Source organism: Haemorhous mexicanus, chromosome 16 (assembly GCF_027477595.1).
Source record: "Haemorhous mexicanus isolate bHaeMex1 chromosome 16, bHaeMex1.pri, whole genome shotgun sequence".
Classification (NCBI taxonomy): domain Eukaryota; kingdom Metazoa; phylum Chordata; class Aves; order Passeriformes; family Fringillidae; genus Haemorhous; species Haemorhous mexicanus.
In genome coordinates, this window is record NC_082356.1 from 17,049,480 (window position 1) to 17,068,008 (window position 18,529).

The window sequence follows — 18,529 nt, forward strand, 5'->3', positions numbered from 1 at the left end:
CCCAAACCCCTCTGAGATGCCCCCAAACCCCTCTGAGATGCCCCCAAACCCCCCTGAGATGCCCTCAAACCCCTCTGAGATGCCCCCAATCCCCCTGAGATGCCCCCAAACCCCCCTGAGGTGTCCCCAAACCCCTCTGAGATGCCTCCAAACCCCCTGAGATGCCTCCAAACCCCCCTGAGATGCCCCCAAACCCCCCTGAGGTGTCCCCAAACCCCTCTGAGATGCCCTCAAACCACCACGGAGAACCTCCAGGACCCCTTTAATGACCCCGAGGACCCCAGAGATGACCCTGGGACCCCCGGAATGACTTCCCAGCCCCCGTCTCACCCTGCCCAGGTACTTCCAGTCGAGCAGGTCGGAGAGGCACTCGGTGCGGTTGCGCTGCACGATGCGCTGACACCGCCCCAGAGACCCCCAGAGACCCCAAACCCCCTGAGATGTCCCCAAACCCCTCTGAGATGCCCCCAAACAACCCTGAGATGCCTCCAAACCCCTCTGAGATGCCCCCAAACCCCCTGAGATGCCCCCAAACCCCTCTGAGATGCCCCCAAACCCCTCTGAGATGCCCCCAAACCCCTCTGAGATGTCCCCAAACCCCCCTGAGATGCCCCCAAACCCCTCTGAGATGCCCCCAAACCCCTCTGAGATGTCCCCAAACCCCTCTGAGATGCCCCAAACCCCCCTGAGATGCCCCCAAACCCCTCTGAGATGCCCCAAACCCCTCTGAGATGCCCTCAAACCCCTGAGATGCCCTCAAACCCCCACGGAGAACCTCCAGGACCCCTTTAATGACCCCGAGGACCCCAGAGATGACCCTGGGACCCCCCTGAGGTGCCCCCAGCCCCCGTCTCACCCTGCCCAGGTACTTCCAGTCGAGCAGGTCGGAGAGGCGCTCGGTGCGGTTGCGCTGCACGATGCGCTGACACCGCCCCAGAGACCCCCAGAGACCCCAAACCCCCTGAGATGCCCTCAAACCCCTCTGAGATGCCCCCAAACCCCCTGAGATGTCCTCAAACCCCTCTGAGATGCCCCCAAACCCCTCTGAGATGTCCCCAAACCCCTCTGAGATGCCCCCAAACCCCTCTGAGATGTCCCCAAACCCCTCTGAGGTGTCCCCAAACCCCTCTGAGGTGTCCCCAAACCCCCCTGAGATGCCCTCAAACCACCACGGAGAACCTCCAGGACCCCTTTAATGACCCCAAGGACCCCAGAGATGACCCTGGGACCCCCGGAATGACCTCCCAGCCCCCGTCTCACCCTGCCCAGGTACTTCCAGTCGAGCAGGTCGGAGAGGCGCTCGGTGCGGTTGCGCTGCACGATGCGCTGACACCGCCCCAGAGACCCCCAGAGACCCCAAACCCCTCTGAGATGTCCCCAAACCCCCAAGGAACTTCTCCAGGACCTCCAGGAGCCCCACTGAGACCCAAACAGTTCCTCCAAACCCCCCTGAGATGTCCCCAAACCCCCTGAGATGCCCCCAAACCCCTCTGACATGCCCCCAAACCCCTCTGAGATGTCCCCAAACCCCTCTGAGATGTCCCCAAACCCCTCTGAGATGTCCCCAAACCCCTCTGAGATGTCCCCAAACCCCCCTGAGATGTCCCCAAACCCCTCTGAGATGTCCCCAAACCCCCCTGAGATGTCCCCAAACCCCTCTGAGATGCCCTCAAACCCCCCTGAGATGCCCTCAAACCCCCCTGAGATGTCCCCAAACCCCCACAGAGAACCTCCAGGACCCCCCTGAGATGCCCCCAGCCCGCGTCTCACCCTGCCCAGGTACTTCCAGTCGAGCAGGTCGGAGAGGCGCTCGGTGCGGTTGCGCTGCACGATGCGCTGACACCGCCCCAGAGACCCCCAGAGACCCCAAACCCCCCTGAGATGCCCTCAAACCCCCAAGGAACTTCTCCAGGACCCCTTTAATGACCTCCCAGCCCCCGTCTCACCCTGCCCAGGTACTTCCAGTCGAGCAGGTCGGAGAGGCGCTCGGTGCGGTTGCGCTGCACGATGCGCTGCCGCCGGCTCTGCTGGCAGAAGCCGTACAGGAAGGCCGTGAGCTGCGCGCACGACTCCTCGGGGGCGCGGAACCGCCGGTCCACGATGTAGATCCCTGCGGGGACAGGGACAGTCAGGGACAGGGACAGGGGACAGCTGGGGACAGGGACAGGGACAGGGAGCGCCCCACGATGGAGATCCCTGCGGGGACAGGGACAGGGACATGGGACAGGGACATGGGACAGGGACAGGGACAGGGACAGGGACATGGGACAGGGACAGGGGACAGGGACAGGGAGAGGGAGAGGGACAGGGACAGGGAGCACCCCACGATGGAGATCCCTGCAGGGACAGGGAGAGGGACATGGGACAGGGACAGTTGGGGACAGGGACATGGGACAGGGACAGGGGACAGGGACAGGGACATGGGGACAGGGACAGGGACAGGGACATGGGACAGGGACAGGGACAGGGACAGGGACATGGGGACAGGGACAGGGACATGGGGACAGGGACATGGGGACAGGGACAGGGACATGGGACAGGGACATGGGGACACAGACAGGGACAGGGACAGGGACAGGGACAGGGACAGGGAGCACCCCACGATGTAGATCCCTGTGGGGACAGGGACAGGGACATGGGACAGGGACAGGGAGCACCCCACGATGGAGATCCCTGCGGGGACAGGGACAGGGACATGGGACAGGGACAGGGGACAGGGACAGGGAGAGGGAGAGGGACAGGGAGCACCCCACGATGGAGATCCCTGCAGGGACAGGGACAGGGACATGGGACAGGGACAGGGACAGGGACAGGGACAGGGACACGGGGACAGGGGGACAGGGACAGTTGGGGACAGGGACAGGGACATGGGGACAGGGACAGGGACAGTCGGGGACAGGGACAGGGGACAGGGACAGTTGGGGACAGGGACAGGGACACAGGGACATCCCCCCAGCCCCACGATGGAGATCCCTGCAGGGACAGGGACAGGTGTTGGTGACCCCCCCCAGGATTTGGGGTCCCCCCCCAGGATTTTCCGGTCCCTCCCCCCGGATTTTGGGGTCCCCCCGGAATTTTGTGATCCCCCTGGATTTTGTGACCCCCCCCCCCCCCCAGGAATTTTTGGGGTCCCCCCCGGAGTTTTTGGGGTCCCCCCCCCGGGATTTTTTAACCCCCTCCCAGGAGTTTTTCGGGTCCCCCTGGATTTTTGAGGTTCCCCCTCCAGGAGTTTTTGGGGTCCCCCCAGGAGTTTTTGGGGTCCCTCCCACAGGAGTTTTTGGGGTCCCCCGGATTTTGGGGTCCCCCCAGGAGATTTGAGGTCCCCCCCAGGAGTTTTTGGGGTCCCCCGGATTTCGGGGTCCCCCCCGGATTTTGGGGTCCCCCCAGGAGATCTGGGGTCCCCCCAGGAGATTTTGGGGTCCCCCCAGGAGTTTCTGGGTTCCCCCCCCCCCAGGAGATTTTGGGGTCCCTCCCCCAGGAGATTTGGGGTCCCCCAGGAGATTTTGGGGTCCCCCAGGAGATTTGGGGTAACCCCAGGAGATTTGGGGTCCCCCCCAGGAGTTTTTGGGGTCCCCCCACTTTTTGGGGTCCCCCCAGGAGTCTTTGGGGTCCCCCCCAGGAGTTTTTGAGGTTCCCCCAGGAGATTTTGGGGTCCCCCCAGGAGATTTTGGGGTCCCTCCCACAGGAGTTTTTGGGGTCCCCCGGATTTTGGGGTCCCCCCAGGAGTTTTTGGGGTCCCCCCAGGAGATTTTGGGGTCCCCCCCAGGAGTTTTTGAGGTGCCCCCCAGGAGATTTCGGGGTCCCCCCAGGAGATCTGGGGTCCCCCCAGGAGATTTTGGGGTGCCCCCAGGAGTTTTTGAGGTTCCCCCCAGGAGATTTGGGGTCGCCCGGATTTTGAGGTGCCCCCCAGGAGTTTTTGGGGTCCCCCCCCCCCAGGAGTTTCTGGGGTCCCTCCCCCCGGATTTTGGGGGTCCCCCCCAGATTTTGGGGTCCCCCAGGAGATTTTGGGGTCCCCCCCGGATTTTGGGGTCCCCCAGGAGATTTGGGGGTCCCGCTGACCGTAGGCCGAGGGGTCGGCGATGTGCTCCTCCATGAAGCAGCCGAAGCCCGACAGGTTGGTGGAGACGCTGGGGATGCCCATGACCGTGCACTCGGCTGGGGGGGGAGGGGCACATTCCCATTTTGGGGGGGTCCCCAGAACTCGGGGACCCCCCCCGAGGCGGCCGGCTTCCCCCTACCTGGGGTGTAGCCCCAGGGCTCGTAGTAGGAGGGGAAGACGCCCAGGTGGCAACCGCGGACGAACTCCTCGTAGTCCACGGGCAGCAGGGGGCTGGTGGAGGACAGGAACTCGGGGTGGAAGATGATCTGGGGAGACGGGAAAGGGGGGTGAGCCCCGACATCCGGGACTGGACCCCGAAATACCCAACCAGAACCCCAAAATCCTGCTCTGGACACCGAAATTCCCAACCCAGAACCCTGAAATCCGGGATTGGACCCCGAAATACCCACACCAAAACTCCAAAATCCGGGATTAGAACCTGAAATTCCCAACCAGAGCCCCGAAATCCGGGATTGGACCTCGAAATTCCCAACCAGAACCCCAAAATCCGGGATTGGACCCCGAAATTCCCAACCCAGAACACCAAAATCCGGGATTGAACCCCAAAATTCCCAACCAGAACCCCGAAATCCGGGATTGGACCCCGAAATTCCCTCCCCAGAACACCAAAATCCTGCTCTGGACACCGAAATTCCCTCCCCAGAACACCAAAATCCGGGATTGGACCCCGAAATACCCACACCAAAACTCCAAAATCCGGGATTAGAACCTGAAATTCCCAACCAGAACACCAAAATCCTGCTCTGGACACCGAAATTCCCACACCAGAACCCCGAAATCCGGGACTGGACACCGAAATTCCCAACCAGAACACCAAAATCCGGGATTAGAACCTGAAATTCCCACCCAGAACCCCAAAATCCGGGATTGGACACCGAAATTCCCACACCAAAACCCAAAATCCGGGATTGGACCCCGAAATTCCCAACCAGGACCCCGAAATTCCCTCCCCAGAACCCCGAAATCCGGGACTGGACCCCGAAATACCCAACCAGAACCCCAAAATCCTGCTCTGGACACCGAAATTCCCAACCCAGAACCCCGAAATCCGGGATTGGACCCCGAAATACCCACACCAAAACTCCAAAATCCGGGATTAGAACCTGAAATTCCCAACCAGAACCCGAAATCCGGGATTGGACCCCGAAATTCCCAACCAGAGCCCCGAAATCCGGGACTGGACCCCGAAATTCCCACCCCAGAACCCCAAAATCCGGGATTGGACCCCGAAATTCCCACCCCAGAACACCAAAATCCGGGATTGAACCCCAAAATTCCCAACCAGAACCCCGAAATCCGGGATTGGACCCCGAAATTCCCTCCCCAGAACACCAAAATCCTGCTCTGGACACCGAAATTCCCTCCCCAGAACACCAAAATCTGGGACTGGACCCCGAAATTCCCAACCAGAGCCCTGAAATCCGGGACTGGACCCCGAAATTCCCACCCCAGAACACCAAAATCCGGGATTGGACCTCGAAATACCCACACCAAAACCCCAAAATCCGGGATTGGACCTCGAAATACCCACACCAAAACCCCAAAATCCGGGATTGAACCCCAAAATTCCCAACCAGAACCCCGAAATCCGGGATTGGACACCGAAATACCCACCCCAGAACACCAAAATCCGGGACTGGACCCCGAAATTCCCACCCCAGAACCCCGAAATCCGGGATTGGACCCCGAAATTCCCAACCAGAGCCCCGAAATCCGGGACTGGACCCCGAAATTCCCACCCCAGAACACCAAAATCCGGGACTGGACCCCGAAATACCCACACCAAAACCCCAAAATCCGGATTGAACCCCAAAATTCCCAACCAGAACCCCGAAATCCGGGATTGGACCCCAAAATTGCCACCCCAGAACCCCAAAATCCTGCTATGCACCCCGGAATTCCCTCCCCTGAACCCCAAAATCCTCCAAATTTCCCCCAAACCCCCCAAACCCCCCTCCCCCCATGTCCCCAGGTGTGCCCAGGTGTGCCCATGTGTCCCCAGGTGTGCCCAGGTGCCACCTTGACGCGGTCGTTGCTGCTGTTGAAGAGCTCCAGACCCCCCAAACCCCCCAAAATCCCCCAAACACCCCTCCCCCAATGTCCCCAGGTGTGCCCAGGTGTGCCCAGGTGTGCCCAGGTGCCACCTTGACGCGGTCGTTGCTGCTGTTGAAGAGCTCCAGACCCCCCAAACCCCCCCAAAACCCCCCCAAACCCCCCAAACCCCCCTCCCCCCATGTCCCCAGGTGTGCCCAGGTGTGCCCAGGTGTGCCCAGGTGTGCCCAGGTGCCACCTTGACGCGGTCGTTGCTGCTGTTGAAGAGGCCGATCCTGCGGATCGTGGTCAGGATGGGGTCGGTGGCGTCGTCCAGCATGTTGTGGGTGCACACGGGGGGGAACGACTGGCGCTGGGGACACACCGAATTTGGGGAGGGGTCCCCAGAATGTCCAGAACCCCCCCAAGGCCCCACCCCCCAAAAACGGCACCAGGAACCCCAAATTTTCATCTAATTCCTCTGATTTTCCCCCAAAAAGGGGCAGCAGGACCCCAAAATATCCCCCAAAAAGGGGGAGCAGGACCCCCAAAATATCCCCCAAAAAGGGGGATCAAGACCCCCAAAATATCCCCCAAAAAGGGGGAGCAGGACCCCCAAAATATCCCCCAAAAAGGGGGATCAAGACCCCCAAAATATCCCCCCAAAAAAGGACCCAGGACCCCCAAATTTTAATCTAAATATTCTGATTTTCCCCCAAAAAGGGGGATCAAGACCCCCAAGATCTCCCCCCAAAAAAAGGACCCAGGACCCCCGAAATATCCCCCAAAAAAAGGACCCAGGACCCCCGAAATTGTCCCCAAAAAAGGGGGACCCAGGACCCCAAAATTGTCCACATTACCCCAAAAAGGGGGACCCAGGAGCCCCAAATTTTAATCCCATTTCTCTGATTTTCCCCCAAAAAAAGGGGCAGCAAGACCCCCAAGATCTCCCCCCCCAAAAAAAACCCAGGACCCCCAAAATCTCCCCCAAAAAAGGACCCAGGACCCCCAAAACATCCCCCCAAAAAAGGACCCAGGACCCCCAAAATCTGTCCCCAAAAAAGGACCCAGGACCCCCAAATTTTAATCTAAATCCTCTGATTTTCCCCCAAAAAGGGGGAGCAGGACCCCCAAGATCTCCCCCCAAAAAAAGGACCCAGGACCCCCGAAATATCCCCCAAAAAAAGGACCCAGGACCCCCAAAATTGTCCCCAAAAAGGGGGACCCCAAAATTGTCCCCATCACCCCCCAAAAACGGCACCAGGAGCCCCAAATTTTAATCGAATTCCTCTGATTTTCCCCCAAAAAGGGGCAGCAGGACCCCAAAAAAAGGAGCCAGGACCCCCGAAATTGTCCCCAAAAAAGGGGGGCCCAGGACCCCAAAATTGTCCCCATCACCCCAAAAAAGGACCCAGGACCCCCAAAATCTTCCCCAAAAAAAGGACCCAGGACCCCCCAAATTCTTTTCCAATCCCCCCCAAAAAGGGGGTCCCCACCCCAAAAAAGGGGGTCCTGACCCCAAAAGGGGGTCCCCACCCCAAAAAGGGGGTCCCCACCCCAAAAAAGGGGGTCCTGACCCCAAAAAGGGGGTCCCACAACCCAAAAAAGGGGTCTCACCCCAGAAGGGGGTCCAAGCCCCCCAAAAAAGAGGGTCCCAGCCCCCCAAAAAAGGGGGTCCCACCCCACAAAATCCCCAAAAAACCCTCAAAAAAGGGGCCCCAGCCCCCAAAAAAGGGGGTCCCAACCCCCCAAAAGTGGGGGTCCCCACTCCAAAAAATGGGTCCCACCCCAAAAAGGGGGTCCCCACCCCAAAATGGGGGTCCCACCCCCAAAAAGAGGGTCCTGGCCCCCAAAATATCCCAAAAATACCCCCCAAAAAGGGGCCCCAGCCCCCACAATCCTCCAAAATATCCCCAAAAAAAGACCCCAGCCCCCCAAAAAAGGGGGTCCTCACCCCAAAAAGGGGTCGCACCCCAAAAAGGGGGTCCTCACCCCAAAAAGGGGGTCCCAGCCCCCCCCAAAAAGGGGGTCCCAGCCCCCCAAAATCACCTGGGTGGCGAAGATGGCTCTCTTCATCATGGTGAAATCCTCCCTGTCCAGCATCTTGTTCATGTCCGGGAGGTTCCCCTAAAAAAATTTGGGGGGTGGGAGCTCAGGAGACCCCCCCCAAATCCCCAGGGGTCCCCCAGATTTTTTGGGGTTTTTTTGGGATTTTTTTGGGGGGGGTTTTGGGGGTCTTACACCAGCAGAGACTCGTAGAGCTTCTTCCCGAATTTCTCCTTGACGGCGTTGGCCGTGTCCCTGGGGGGGAATTTGGGGGGGTTTTGGGGGGTCCCTGGAGGTTTTGGGGGGTCCCACAGCGATTTTAGGGGGTCCCACAGCGATTTTGGGGGGTCCCATGGGGTTTTGGGGGGGTTTATAGGGTTTGGGGGGTCCCTGGGGGAGTTTTATGGGGTTAGGGAGTCCCTGGGGGGGAAATTTGGGGGTTTTTGGAGGGGTCCCTGGGGGATTTTGGGGGTCTCCAGGGGTTTTGGGGGGTCCTTGAGGGATTTCGGGGGGTCCCACAGCGATTTTGGGGGGTCTCATGGGGTTTTGGGGGGGGTTTATGGGGTTTGGGGGTGTCTCTGGGGGGAATTTGGGGGGTTTTGGGGGGTCCCTGGGGGGTTTTGGGGGTCCTTGGGGGATTTTGGGGGGTCTCCAGGGATTTTGGGGGGTCCCTGGGGGGTTTTGGGGGTCCCACAGCGATTTTGGGGGGGTTTTATGGATTTTGGGGGGGTTTATAGGGTTTTTGGGGGGGGGTTTTATGGGTTTGGGGGTGTCCCTGGGGGGGGGAATTTGGGGGTTTTTGGGGGGTCCTTGGGGGATTTTGGGGGGTCCCATGGGGTTTTGGGGGCGTTTTATGGGGTTTGGGGGGCGTTTTATGGGGTTTGGGGGGTCCTTGGGGGTGAAATTTGGGGTTTTTGGGGGGTCCCTGGGGGGTTTTGGGGGGTCCTTGGGGGATTTTGGGGGTCCTTGGGGGATTTTGGGTGGTTTTATGGGGTTTTTGGGGGGGGGTTGATGGGGTTTGGGGGTCCCTGGGGGGGAAATTTGGGGTTTTTGGGGGGTCCCTGGGGGGTTTTGGGGGGTCCTTGGGGGATTTTGGGGGTCCTTGGGGAATTTTGGGGGGTTTTATGGGGTTTGGGGGGTCCCTGGGGGGTTTTGGGGGGTCCTTGGGGGATTTTGGGGGTCCTTGGGGAATTTTGGGGGGTTTTATGGGGTTTTTGGGGGGGGTTTATGGGGTTTGGGGGGTCCCTGGGGGGGGAATTTGGGGGGTTTTGGGGGGTCCCCAAGAGATTTTGGGGGGTCCCATGGGGTTTTGGGTTTTTTGGGGGGGATTTTAGGGGATCCTTGGGGGTTTTTATGGGGTTTGGGGGGGTCCCTGAGTGAATTTTTGGGGGAATTTTGGGGGTTTTCAGGGAATTTTGGGGTTTTTGGGGGAATTTTGGGTTTTTTTGAGGAATTTTGGGGTTTTTTTGAGGAATTTTGGGGTTTTTTTTGGGGAATTTTGGGGTTTTTGGGGGGATTTGGGTTTTTGGGGAATTTTGGGGGATCCCAAGAGATTCAGAGGTTCCCTGGGGGGAGATTTGGGATTTTTGGGGTCCCAGGGTGGATTTTTGGGGAATTTTGGGATTTTTTGGGGTTTGGGGGTGGATTTTTGGGAATTTGGGATTTTTTGGGGGGATTTGGGAGGATTTTGGGGTTTTTGGGGTTTTTGGGCTCCCACCAGAGCTGCTTGCACACAGCCTGGCCCTGGGTGGATTTGGGGTGCATTTTTGGTGGATTTTGGGGTTTTTTGGGGTTTTTGGGCTCCCACCAGAGCTGCCTGCACACAGCCTGGCCCTGGGTAGATTTTTGGGGGGATTTTTGGGTGGATTTTGGGGTTTTTTGGGGTTTTTTGGGGTTTTTTGGGCTCCCACCAGAGCTGCCTGCACACGGCCTGGCCCTGGGTGGATTTTTGGGTGGATTTGGGGTGGATTTTGGGGATTTTGGGGGTCCCACCAGAGCTGCTTGCGCACGGCCTGGCTCTGGGTGGATTTGGGGTGGATTTTTGGGTGGATTTTGGGGTTTTTTGGGTTTTTTTGGGGTCCCACCAGAGCTGCCTGCGCACAGCCTGGCCCTGGGTGGATTTTTGGGTGGATTTTGGGGTTTTTTGGGGCTTTTTTGGGGTTTTTTGGGTCCCACCAGAGCTGCTTGCGCACGGCCTGGCCCTGGGTGGATTTTTGGGTGGATTTTGGGGTTTTTTGGGGTTTTTGGGGTCCCACCAGAGCTGCCTGCACACAGCCTGGCCCTGGGTGGATTTGGGGTGGATTTTGGGTGGATTTTGGGGTATTTTTGGGTTTTTTTGGGGTTTTTTGGGGTTTTTGGGGTCCCACAGAGCTGCTTGCGCACGGCCTGGCCCTGGGTGGATTTGGGGTGGATTTTTGGGTGGATTTTGGGGTTTTTTGGGGTTTTTGGGCTCCCACGAGACCTGCCTGCACACGGCCTGGCCCTGGGTGGATTTTGGGGTGGATTTGGGGGTTTTTTTGGGGTTTTTGGGGTCCCACCAGAGCTGCTTGCGCACGGCCTGGCCCTGGGTGGATTTTTGGGTGGATTTTGGGGTGGATTTTGGGGTTTTTTGGGGTTTTTTGGGGTTTTTGGGGTCCCACCAGAGCTGCTTGCGCATGGCCTGACCCCGGGTGGATTTTTGGGTGGATTTTGGGGTTTTTTGGGTTTTTGGGGTCCCACCAGAGCTGCTTGCGCACGGCCTGGCCCTGGGTGGATTTTGGGTGGATTTTGGGGTTTTTTGGGTTTTTTTGGGTTTTTTGGGGTTTTTGGGTCCCACCAGAGCTGCCTGCACACAGCCTGGCCCTGGGTGGATTTTGGGGTGGATTTGGGGTGGATTTTGGGGTTTTTTGGGTTTTTGGGGTCCCACCAGAGCTGCCTGCACACAGCCTGGCCCTGGGTGGATTGGGGTGGATTTTTGGGTGGATTTTGGGGTTTTTTGGGGTTTTTGGGGTCCCACCCAGAGCTGCCTGCACACACCTGGCCCTGGGTGGATTTTTGGGTGGATTTTGGGTGGATTTTGGGGTTTTTTGGGTGGATTTTGGAATTTTTTGGGGTTTTTTGGGGTTTTTGGGGTCCCACCAGAGCTGCCTGCGCACAGCCTGGCCCTGGGTGGATTTGGGGTGGATTTTTGGGTGGATTTTGGGTTTTTTGGGGTTTTTGGACTCCCACCAGAGCTGCCTGCGCACAGCCTGGCCCTGGGTGGATTTTGGGTGGATTTTGGGGAATTTTGGGGTTTTTGGGTCCACCAGAGCTGCCTGCACACGGCCTGGCCCTGGGTGGATTTGGGGTGGATTTTGGGTGGATTTTGGGTTTTTTGGGGTTTTTGGGTCCCACCAGAGCTGCTTGCGCACGGCCTGGCCCTGGTGGATTTGGGGTGGATTTTGGGTGGATTTTTGGGTGGATTTTGGGGTTTTTGGGGTTTTTTGGGGTTTTGAGCTCCCACCAGAGCTGCCTGCACAGAGCCTGGCCCTGGGTGGATTTTTGGGTGGATTTTGGGGTTTTTTGGGTTTTTGGGCTCCCACCAGAGCTGCTTGCGCACGGCCTGGCCCTGGGTGGATTTTTGGGTGGATTTTTGGGTGGATTTTGGGTTTTTTGGGGTTTTTGGGGTCCCACCAGAGCTGCCTGCACACGGCCTGGCCCTGGGTGGATTTTTGGTGGATTTTTGGGTGGATTTTGGGGTTTTTGGGGTCCCACCAGAGCTGCTTGCGCACGGCCTGGCCCTGGGTGGATTTGGGGTGGATTTTTGGGTGGATTTTGGGGTTTTTTGGGGTTTTTGGGCTCCCACCAGAGCTGCCTGCACACAGCCTGGCCCTGGGTGGATTTGGGGTGGATTTTTGGGTGGATTTTGGGGTTTTTTGGGGTTTTTGGGTCCCACCAGAGCTGCCTGCACACGGCCTGGCCCTGGGTGGATTTTGGGTGGATTTTTGGGTGGATTTTGGGAATTTTGGGGTTTTTGGGCTCCCACCAGAGCTGCTTGCGCACGGCCTGGCCCTTGAGGGACTCCACGTTGAAGTTGTTGGTCCGGGCGGGCATGATGAAAAATGCCACCACGGTCACCTCGCTGCCGTTCACCTGCGGGGCGTCCCCGAGGGGCGTCCCCGAGGGTCACACGGCGTCCCCAAGGGTCCCCAAAGGTCACATGGTGTCCCCAAAGGTCACATGGGGTCCCCAAGGGTCCCCAAAAGTCCCCAAAGGTCCCCGAAAGTCCCTGGGTCTCCTGTGTCCCCACGGGTTTCACTGATGTCCCCTCAATGTCCCCATGTCACCTCAATGTCCCCAATGTCCTCAATGTCCGCAATTCCCTCAATGTCCCCAAGCTCCCCAATCCCACCCAATCCCCGCAATGTCCCCCATGTCACCCCAGAGTCCCCAATGTCCCCTCAGTGTCCCCAGTGTCCCCAATCCTACCAATGTCCCCAATCCCCCCAATCCCCCCAATGTCCCCAATCCCCCCAATGTCCCCCCCAGTGTCCCCCCAGTATCCCCAATGTCCCCCCAGTGTCCCCTCAGTGTCCCCAATGTCCCCAGTGTCCCAGTGTCACCCTGAGCAGGTAGTTGAGGCGGGCCAGCGCCTCCAGGAAGATGTCAGTGCCAATGTCCCCCCCAATGTCCCCAATGTCCCCAATGTCCCCTCAATGTCCCCAATGTCCCCAGTGTCCCCAGTGTCCCCAGTGTCCCCAGTGTCCCCCCAGTGTCACCCTGAGCAGGTAGTTGAGGCGGGCCAGCGCCTCCAGGAAGATGTCAGTGCCAATGTCCCCTCAATGTCCCCAATGTCCCCAGTGTCCCCAGTGTCCCCAATCCCCCCAATGTCCCCAGTGTCCCCAGTGTCCTCTCAATGTCCCCAATGTCCCCAACGCCCCCAATGTCCCCAATCCCCCCAATGTCCCCAGTGTCCCCAGTGTCCCCAGGGTCACCCCTGAGCAGGTAGTTGAGGCGGGCCAGCGCCTCCAGGAAGATGTCGGTGCCAATGTCCCCTCAGTGTCCCCAATGTCCCCAATGTCCCCAGTGTCCCCAATCCCCCCAGTGTCCCCAATGTCCCCAGTGTCCTCTCAATGTCCCCAATCCCCCCAATCCCCCCAATGTCCCCAATCCCCCCAATGTCCCCAATCCCCCCAATGTCCCCAGTGTCCCCAGTGTCCCCAGGGTCACCCTGAGCAGGTAGTTGAGGCGGGCCAGCGCCTCCAGGAAGATGTCGGCGCCCTTGTTGGAGAACTCGTAGCGCCCGGCGATGAAGAAGAAAAGCGTCTTGTCCAGGTCGAAATCCAGGTGCCTGCAGGGGGGAACTCACCTGGGGAACCCCAGAAACACCTGGGGAACCCCAAAAACACCTGGGGAACCCCAGAAACACCCAGAAACACCTGGGGAGCCCCAGAAACACCTGGGGAACCCCAAAACACCTGGGGAACACCTGGGGAACCCCAAAAACAGCCACAAACACCTGGGGAACCCCAGAAACACCTGGGGGACCCCAAAACACCTGGGGAACCCCGAAAACAGCCACAAACACCTGGGGAACCCCAGAAACACCTGGGGGACCCCCAAAACACGTGGGGAACACCTGGGGAACCCCAGAAACACCTGGGGAACACCTGGGGAACCCCAAAACACCCCAAAAACACCTGGGGAACCCCAAAAACACCCAGAAACACCTGGGGAACCCCAAAACACCTGGGGAACCCCAAAAACACCTGGGGAACCCCAAAACACCTGGGGAACCCCAAAAACACCTGGGGAACCCCGAAAACAGCCACAAACACCTGGGGAACCCCAAAAACACCTGGGGAACCCCAGAAACACCCAGAAACACCTGGGGAACCCCAAAATCACCTGGGGAACCCCAAAACACTTGGGGAACACCTGGGGAACCCCAAAAAACACCCACAAACACCTGGGGAACCCCAAAAAGACCTGGGGAACCCCAAAAACACCTGGGAACCCCAAAAAGACCTGGGGAACCCCGAAAAACAGCCACAAACACCTGGGGGAACCCCAAAAACACCTGGGGAACACCTGGGGAACCCCAGAAACACCCAGAAACACCTGGGGAACCCCAAAACACCTGGGGAACACCTGGGGAACACCTGGGGAACCCCAGAAACACCCACAAACACCTGGGGGAACCCCAAAAAGACCTGGGGAACCCCAAAAACACCTGGGGGAACCCCAAAAAGACCTGGGGAACCCCGAAAACAGCCACAAACACCTGGGGAACCCCAAAAACACCTGGGGAACACCTGGGGAACCCCAGAAACACCCAGAAACACCTGGGGAACCCCAAAACACCTGGGGAACCCCAGAAACACCCAGAAACACCTGGGGAACCCCCAAAAACACCTGGGGAACACCTGGGGAACCCCAAAACACCTGGGGAACCCCAAAAACACCCACAAACACCTGGGGAACCCCAAAACACCTGGAGAACCCCACAAACATCTGGGGACCCCCAAAACACTTGGGGAACCCCAAAACACCCCAGAAACACCTGGGGAACCCCAAAACCACCCCAAAACACCTGGGGAACCCCAAAAACACCCACAAACAGCCCAGAAACACCTGGGGAACCCCAAAACCACCCCCAGAAACACCTGGGGAACCCCAAAGCCACCCCAAAACACCTGGGAAACCCCAAAAACACCCACAAACACCCCAGAAACATCTGGGGAACCCCAGAAACACCCCAAAACACCTGGGGAACCCCAAAATCACCTGAGGAACTCCTAAATACCCACAAACAGCCCAGAAACACCTGGGGAACCCCAAAACCACCCCAAAAACACCTGGGGAACCCCAAAATCACCTGGGGAACACCTGGGGAACCCCAAAACCACCCCAAAAACACCTGGGGAACCCCAGAAACACCTGGGGGACCCCAAAACACGTGGGGAACACCTGGGGAACCCCAGAAACACCTGGGGAACACCTGGGGAACCCCAAAAACACCCAGAAACACCTGGGGAACCCCAGAAACACCTGGGGAACACCTGGGGAACCCCAAAACACCCCCAAAACACCTGGGGAACCCAAAAACACCCAGAAACACCTGGGGAACCCCAAAACACCTGGGGAACCCCAGAAACACCCAGAAACACCTGGGGAACCCCAAAACACCTGGGGAACACCTGGGGAACCCCAAAACACCTGGGGAACCCCAAAAACACCCACAAACACCTGGGGAACCCCAAAACACCTGGAGAACCCCAAAAACACCCCAGAAACACCTGGGGAACCCCAAAACACCCCAAAAACACCTGGGGAACCCCAAAAACACCCACAAACACCCCAAAAACACCTGGGGAACCCCAAAAACACCCAGAAACACCCCACAAACACCTGGGGAACCCCGAAACCACCCACAAACACCTGGGGAACCCCAAAACACCTGGGGAACACCTGGGGAACCCCAGAAACACCTGGGGAACCCCAGAAACACCTGGGGAACCCCAAAACCACCTGGGACCCCAGAAACACCCACAAACACCCCAGAAACACCTGGGGAACCCCAGAAACACCCACAAACACCTGGGGAACCCAAACAACACCCCAGAAACACCTGGAGAACCCCACAAACACCCAAACCCCACCAGGGACCCCTCCCCAAAATTACCTCAGAAACCTCCCAAGCCCTCAGGCTCAGGGACCCCTCAGGGGTTTTGGGGTCCCTTTTGGGGTTTTGGGTCTCTTTTTGGGATTTTGGGGTTCTTTTGGGGTTTTGGGGTCCCTTTTGGGGTTTTGGGGTCCCTTTTTGGGGTTTTTGGGGTCGGTTTTGGGGTCACTGACCCGTAGAACTCACCCCAAACTCCTGCCTCTCCTCCTTGGGATTCCCCCAGGATTTTGGGATTTCCCTCTGGATTTTGGGGTTCTGCCCAGGTTCCCCCCAGAATTTGGGGTCCCCCCGTGATTTTGGGGTCCCTTTTGGGGTTTTGGGGTCCCTTTGGGGTTTTTGGGGTCCTTTTTGGGGTGACTGACCCGTAGAACTCACCCCAAACTCCTGCCTCTCCTCCCTTGGGATTCCCCCAGGATTTCGGGATTTCCCTCTGGATTTTGGGGTTCTGCCCTGGTTCCCCCCAGGATTTGGGGTCCCTTTTGGGGTTTTTGGGGTCCCTTTGGGGTTTTTGGGGTCCCTTTGGGGTTTTTGGGGTCCCTTTGGGGTTTTTTGGGGTGGTTTTGGGGTGACTGACCCGTAGAAGTGGCCCCTGACGAACTCCTGCCTCTCCTCCCTTGGGATTCCCCCAGGATTTTGGGATTTCCCTCTGGATTTTGGGGTTCTGCCCTGGTTCCCCAGAGATTTGGGGTCCCTTTTGGGGTTTTTGGGGTCCCTTTGGGGGTTTTTGGGGTGGGTTTTGGGGTCACTGACCCGTAGAAGTGGCCCCTGAGGAACTCCTGGCTCTCTTCCCTCAGGATCCCCCAGGATTTTGGGATTTCCCTCTGGATTTTGGGGTTCTGCCCGGGTTCCCCCCAGGATTTGGGGTCCCTTTTGGGGTTTTTGGGGTCGGTTTTGGGTTTTTGGGGTGGGTTTTGGGGTGACTGACCCGTAGAACTCACCCCAAACTCCTGCCTCTCCTCCCTTGGGATTCCCCCAGGATTTTGGGATTTCCCTCTGGATTTTGGGGTTCTGCCCGGGTTCCCCCCAGAATTTGGGGTCCCCCCGTGATTTTGGGGTCCCTTTTGGGGTTTTTGGGGTCCCTTTGGGGTTTTTGGGGTGGGTTTCGGGGTGACTGACCCGTAGGAGTGGCCCCTGACGAACTCCTGGCTCTCTTCCCTCAGGATCCCCCAGGATTTTGGGATTTCCCTCTGGATTTTGGGGTTCTGCCCTGGTTCCCCAGAGAATTTGGGGTCCCTTTTGGGGTTTTTGGGGTCCCTTTGGGGTTTTCTGGGGTGGGTTTTGGGGTGACTGACCCGTAGAAGTGGCCCCTGACGAACTCCTGGCTCTCTTCCCTCAGGATCCCTCAGGGATTTTGGGATTTCCCTCTGGATTTTGGGGTTCTGCCCGGGTTCCCCCCAGAATTTGGGGTCGCTTTTGGGGTTTTTGGGGTCCCTTTTGGGGTTTTGGGGTCCCTTTTGGGGTTTTGGGGTCCCTTTGGGGTTTTTGGGGTGGGTTTTGGGGTCACTGACCCGTAGAACTCACCCCAAACTCCTGCCTCTCCTCCCTTGGGATTCCCCCAGGATTTTGGGATTTCCCTCTGGATTTTGGGGTTCTGCCCGGGTTCCCCCCAGAATTTGGGGTCCCTTTTGGGGTTTTTGGGGTCCCTTTGGGGTTTTTGGGGTGGGTTTTGGGGTGACTGACCCGTAGAAGTGGCCCCTGACGAACTCCTGGACGCGGGCCTTGCTCTGGGCGTGCAGGTTCTGGAACTCGTGCATGGCCGAGAACTTGCGCACGTTCAGCCCGTTGGGGGTCACCAGGTCTGGGGGTTTGGGGGGGTCAGGGGGACCCCAAAACCCCCCAAAATCCCCCCAAAATATCCCCCCAAATTCCCAGACCCCCAAAATCCCCGGATCCCCCCCAAATTCCTGAGATTCCCCCTCCCCAATTCTTGGGTTCTCCCCAATTCCCACCCAGGAGCTCTGTGAGAATTTTGGGGGTGAAGGAATTTTGGGGAGGGGTCTTTAGGGGGTCATCAGGTGTTGGGAGGGGTCAGGGGGACCCCAAAACCCCCCAAAAATGTCCCCCCAAATTCCTGGATCCCCAAAATCCCCGGATCCCCCCCAAATCCCTGGATTTCCCCCAAATCCCACCCAGAAACTCCCCAGGGATTTTGGGGGTGAAGGAATTTTGGGGAGGGGTCTTTAGGGGGTCACCAGGTGTTGGGAGGGGTCAGGGGGACCCCCAAAACCACCCAAAATCCCCCCAAAATATCCCCCCAAATTCCTGGATCCCCAAAACCCCCGGATCCTCCCCAAATTCCTGTGATTCCCCCTCCCCAATTCTTGGGTTCTCCCCAAATCCCACCCAGGAGCTCTGTGAGAATTTTGGGGGTGAAGGAATTTTGGGGGAGGGGTCTTTAGGGGGTCACCAGGTGTTGGGAGGGGTCAGGAGGACCCCAAAATCACCCAAAATACCCCCAAAATATCCCCCCCAAATTCCTGAATTTCCAAAATCCCCAAATCCCTGGATTTCCCCCAAATCCCACCCAGGAACCCCCCAGGGATTTTGGGGGTGAAGGAATTTTGGGGAGGGGTCTTTAGGGGGTCACCAGGTGTTGGGAGGGGTCAGGGGGACCCCAAAATCCTCCCCAAAATGTCCCCTCAAATTCCCAAATCCCCAAAATTTCCTGAATCCCCCCAAAATCCCCAAAT

General features: G+C 58.4%; 1 protein-coding gene across 2 annotated transcripts in view; it reads right to left on the reverse strand.

Moving 5' to 3' along the window:
• Window positions 1-1,912: 1,912 nt before the first annotated feature.
• Window positions 1,913-18,529, reverse strand: part of GYS1 (glycogen synthase 1) — a 35,779-nt gene continuing 19,162 nt past the window's right edge. For both annotated transcript variants that reach the window (XM_059860764.1, XM_059860763.1), the window contains exons 7-15: window positions 17,520-17,637; window positions 13,385-13,505; window positions 12,201-12,307; window positions 8,392-8,452; window positions 8,201-8,278; window positions 6,411-6,524; window positions 4,239-4,365; window positions 4,060-4,155; window positions 1,913-2,110 (exon numbers count right to left, since the gene is read on the reverse strand). In XM_059860764.1, the coding sequence (XP_059716747.1) occupies window positions 1,920-2,110; window positions 4,060-4,155; window positions 4,239-4,365; window positions 6,411-6,524; window positions 8,201-8,278; window positions 8,392-8,452; window positions 12,201-12,307; window positions 13,385-13,505; window positions 17,520-17,637 (1,013 nt within the window). In that variant the 3' untranslated portion in view covers window positions 1,913-1,919. The remainder of the gene's footprint in view (window positions 2,111-4,059; window positions 4,156-4,238; window positions 4,366-6,410; window positions 6,525-8,200; window positions 8,279-8,391; window positions 8,453-12,200; window positions 12,308-13,384; window positions 13,506-17,519; window positions 17,638-18,529) is intronic.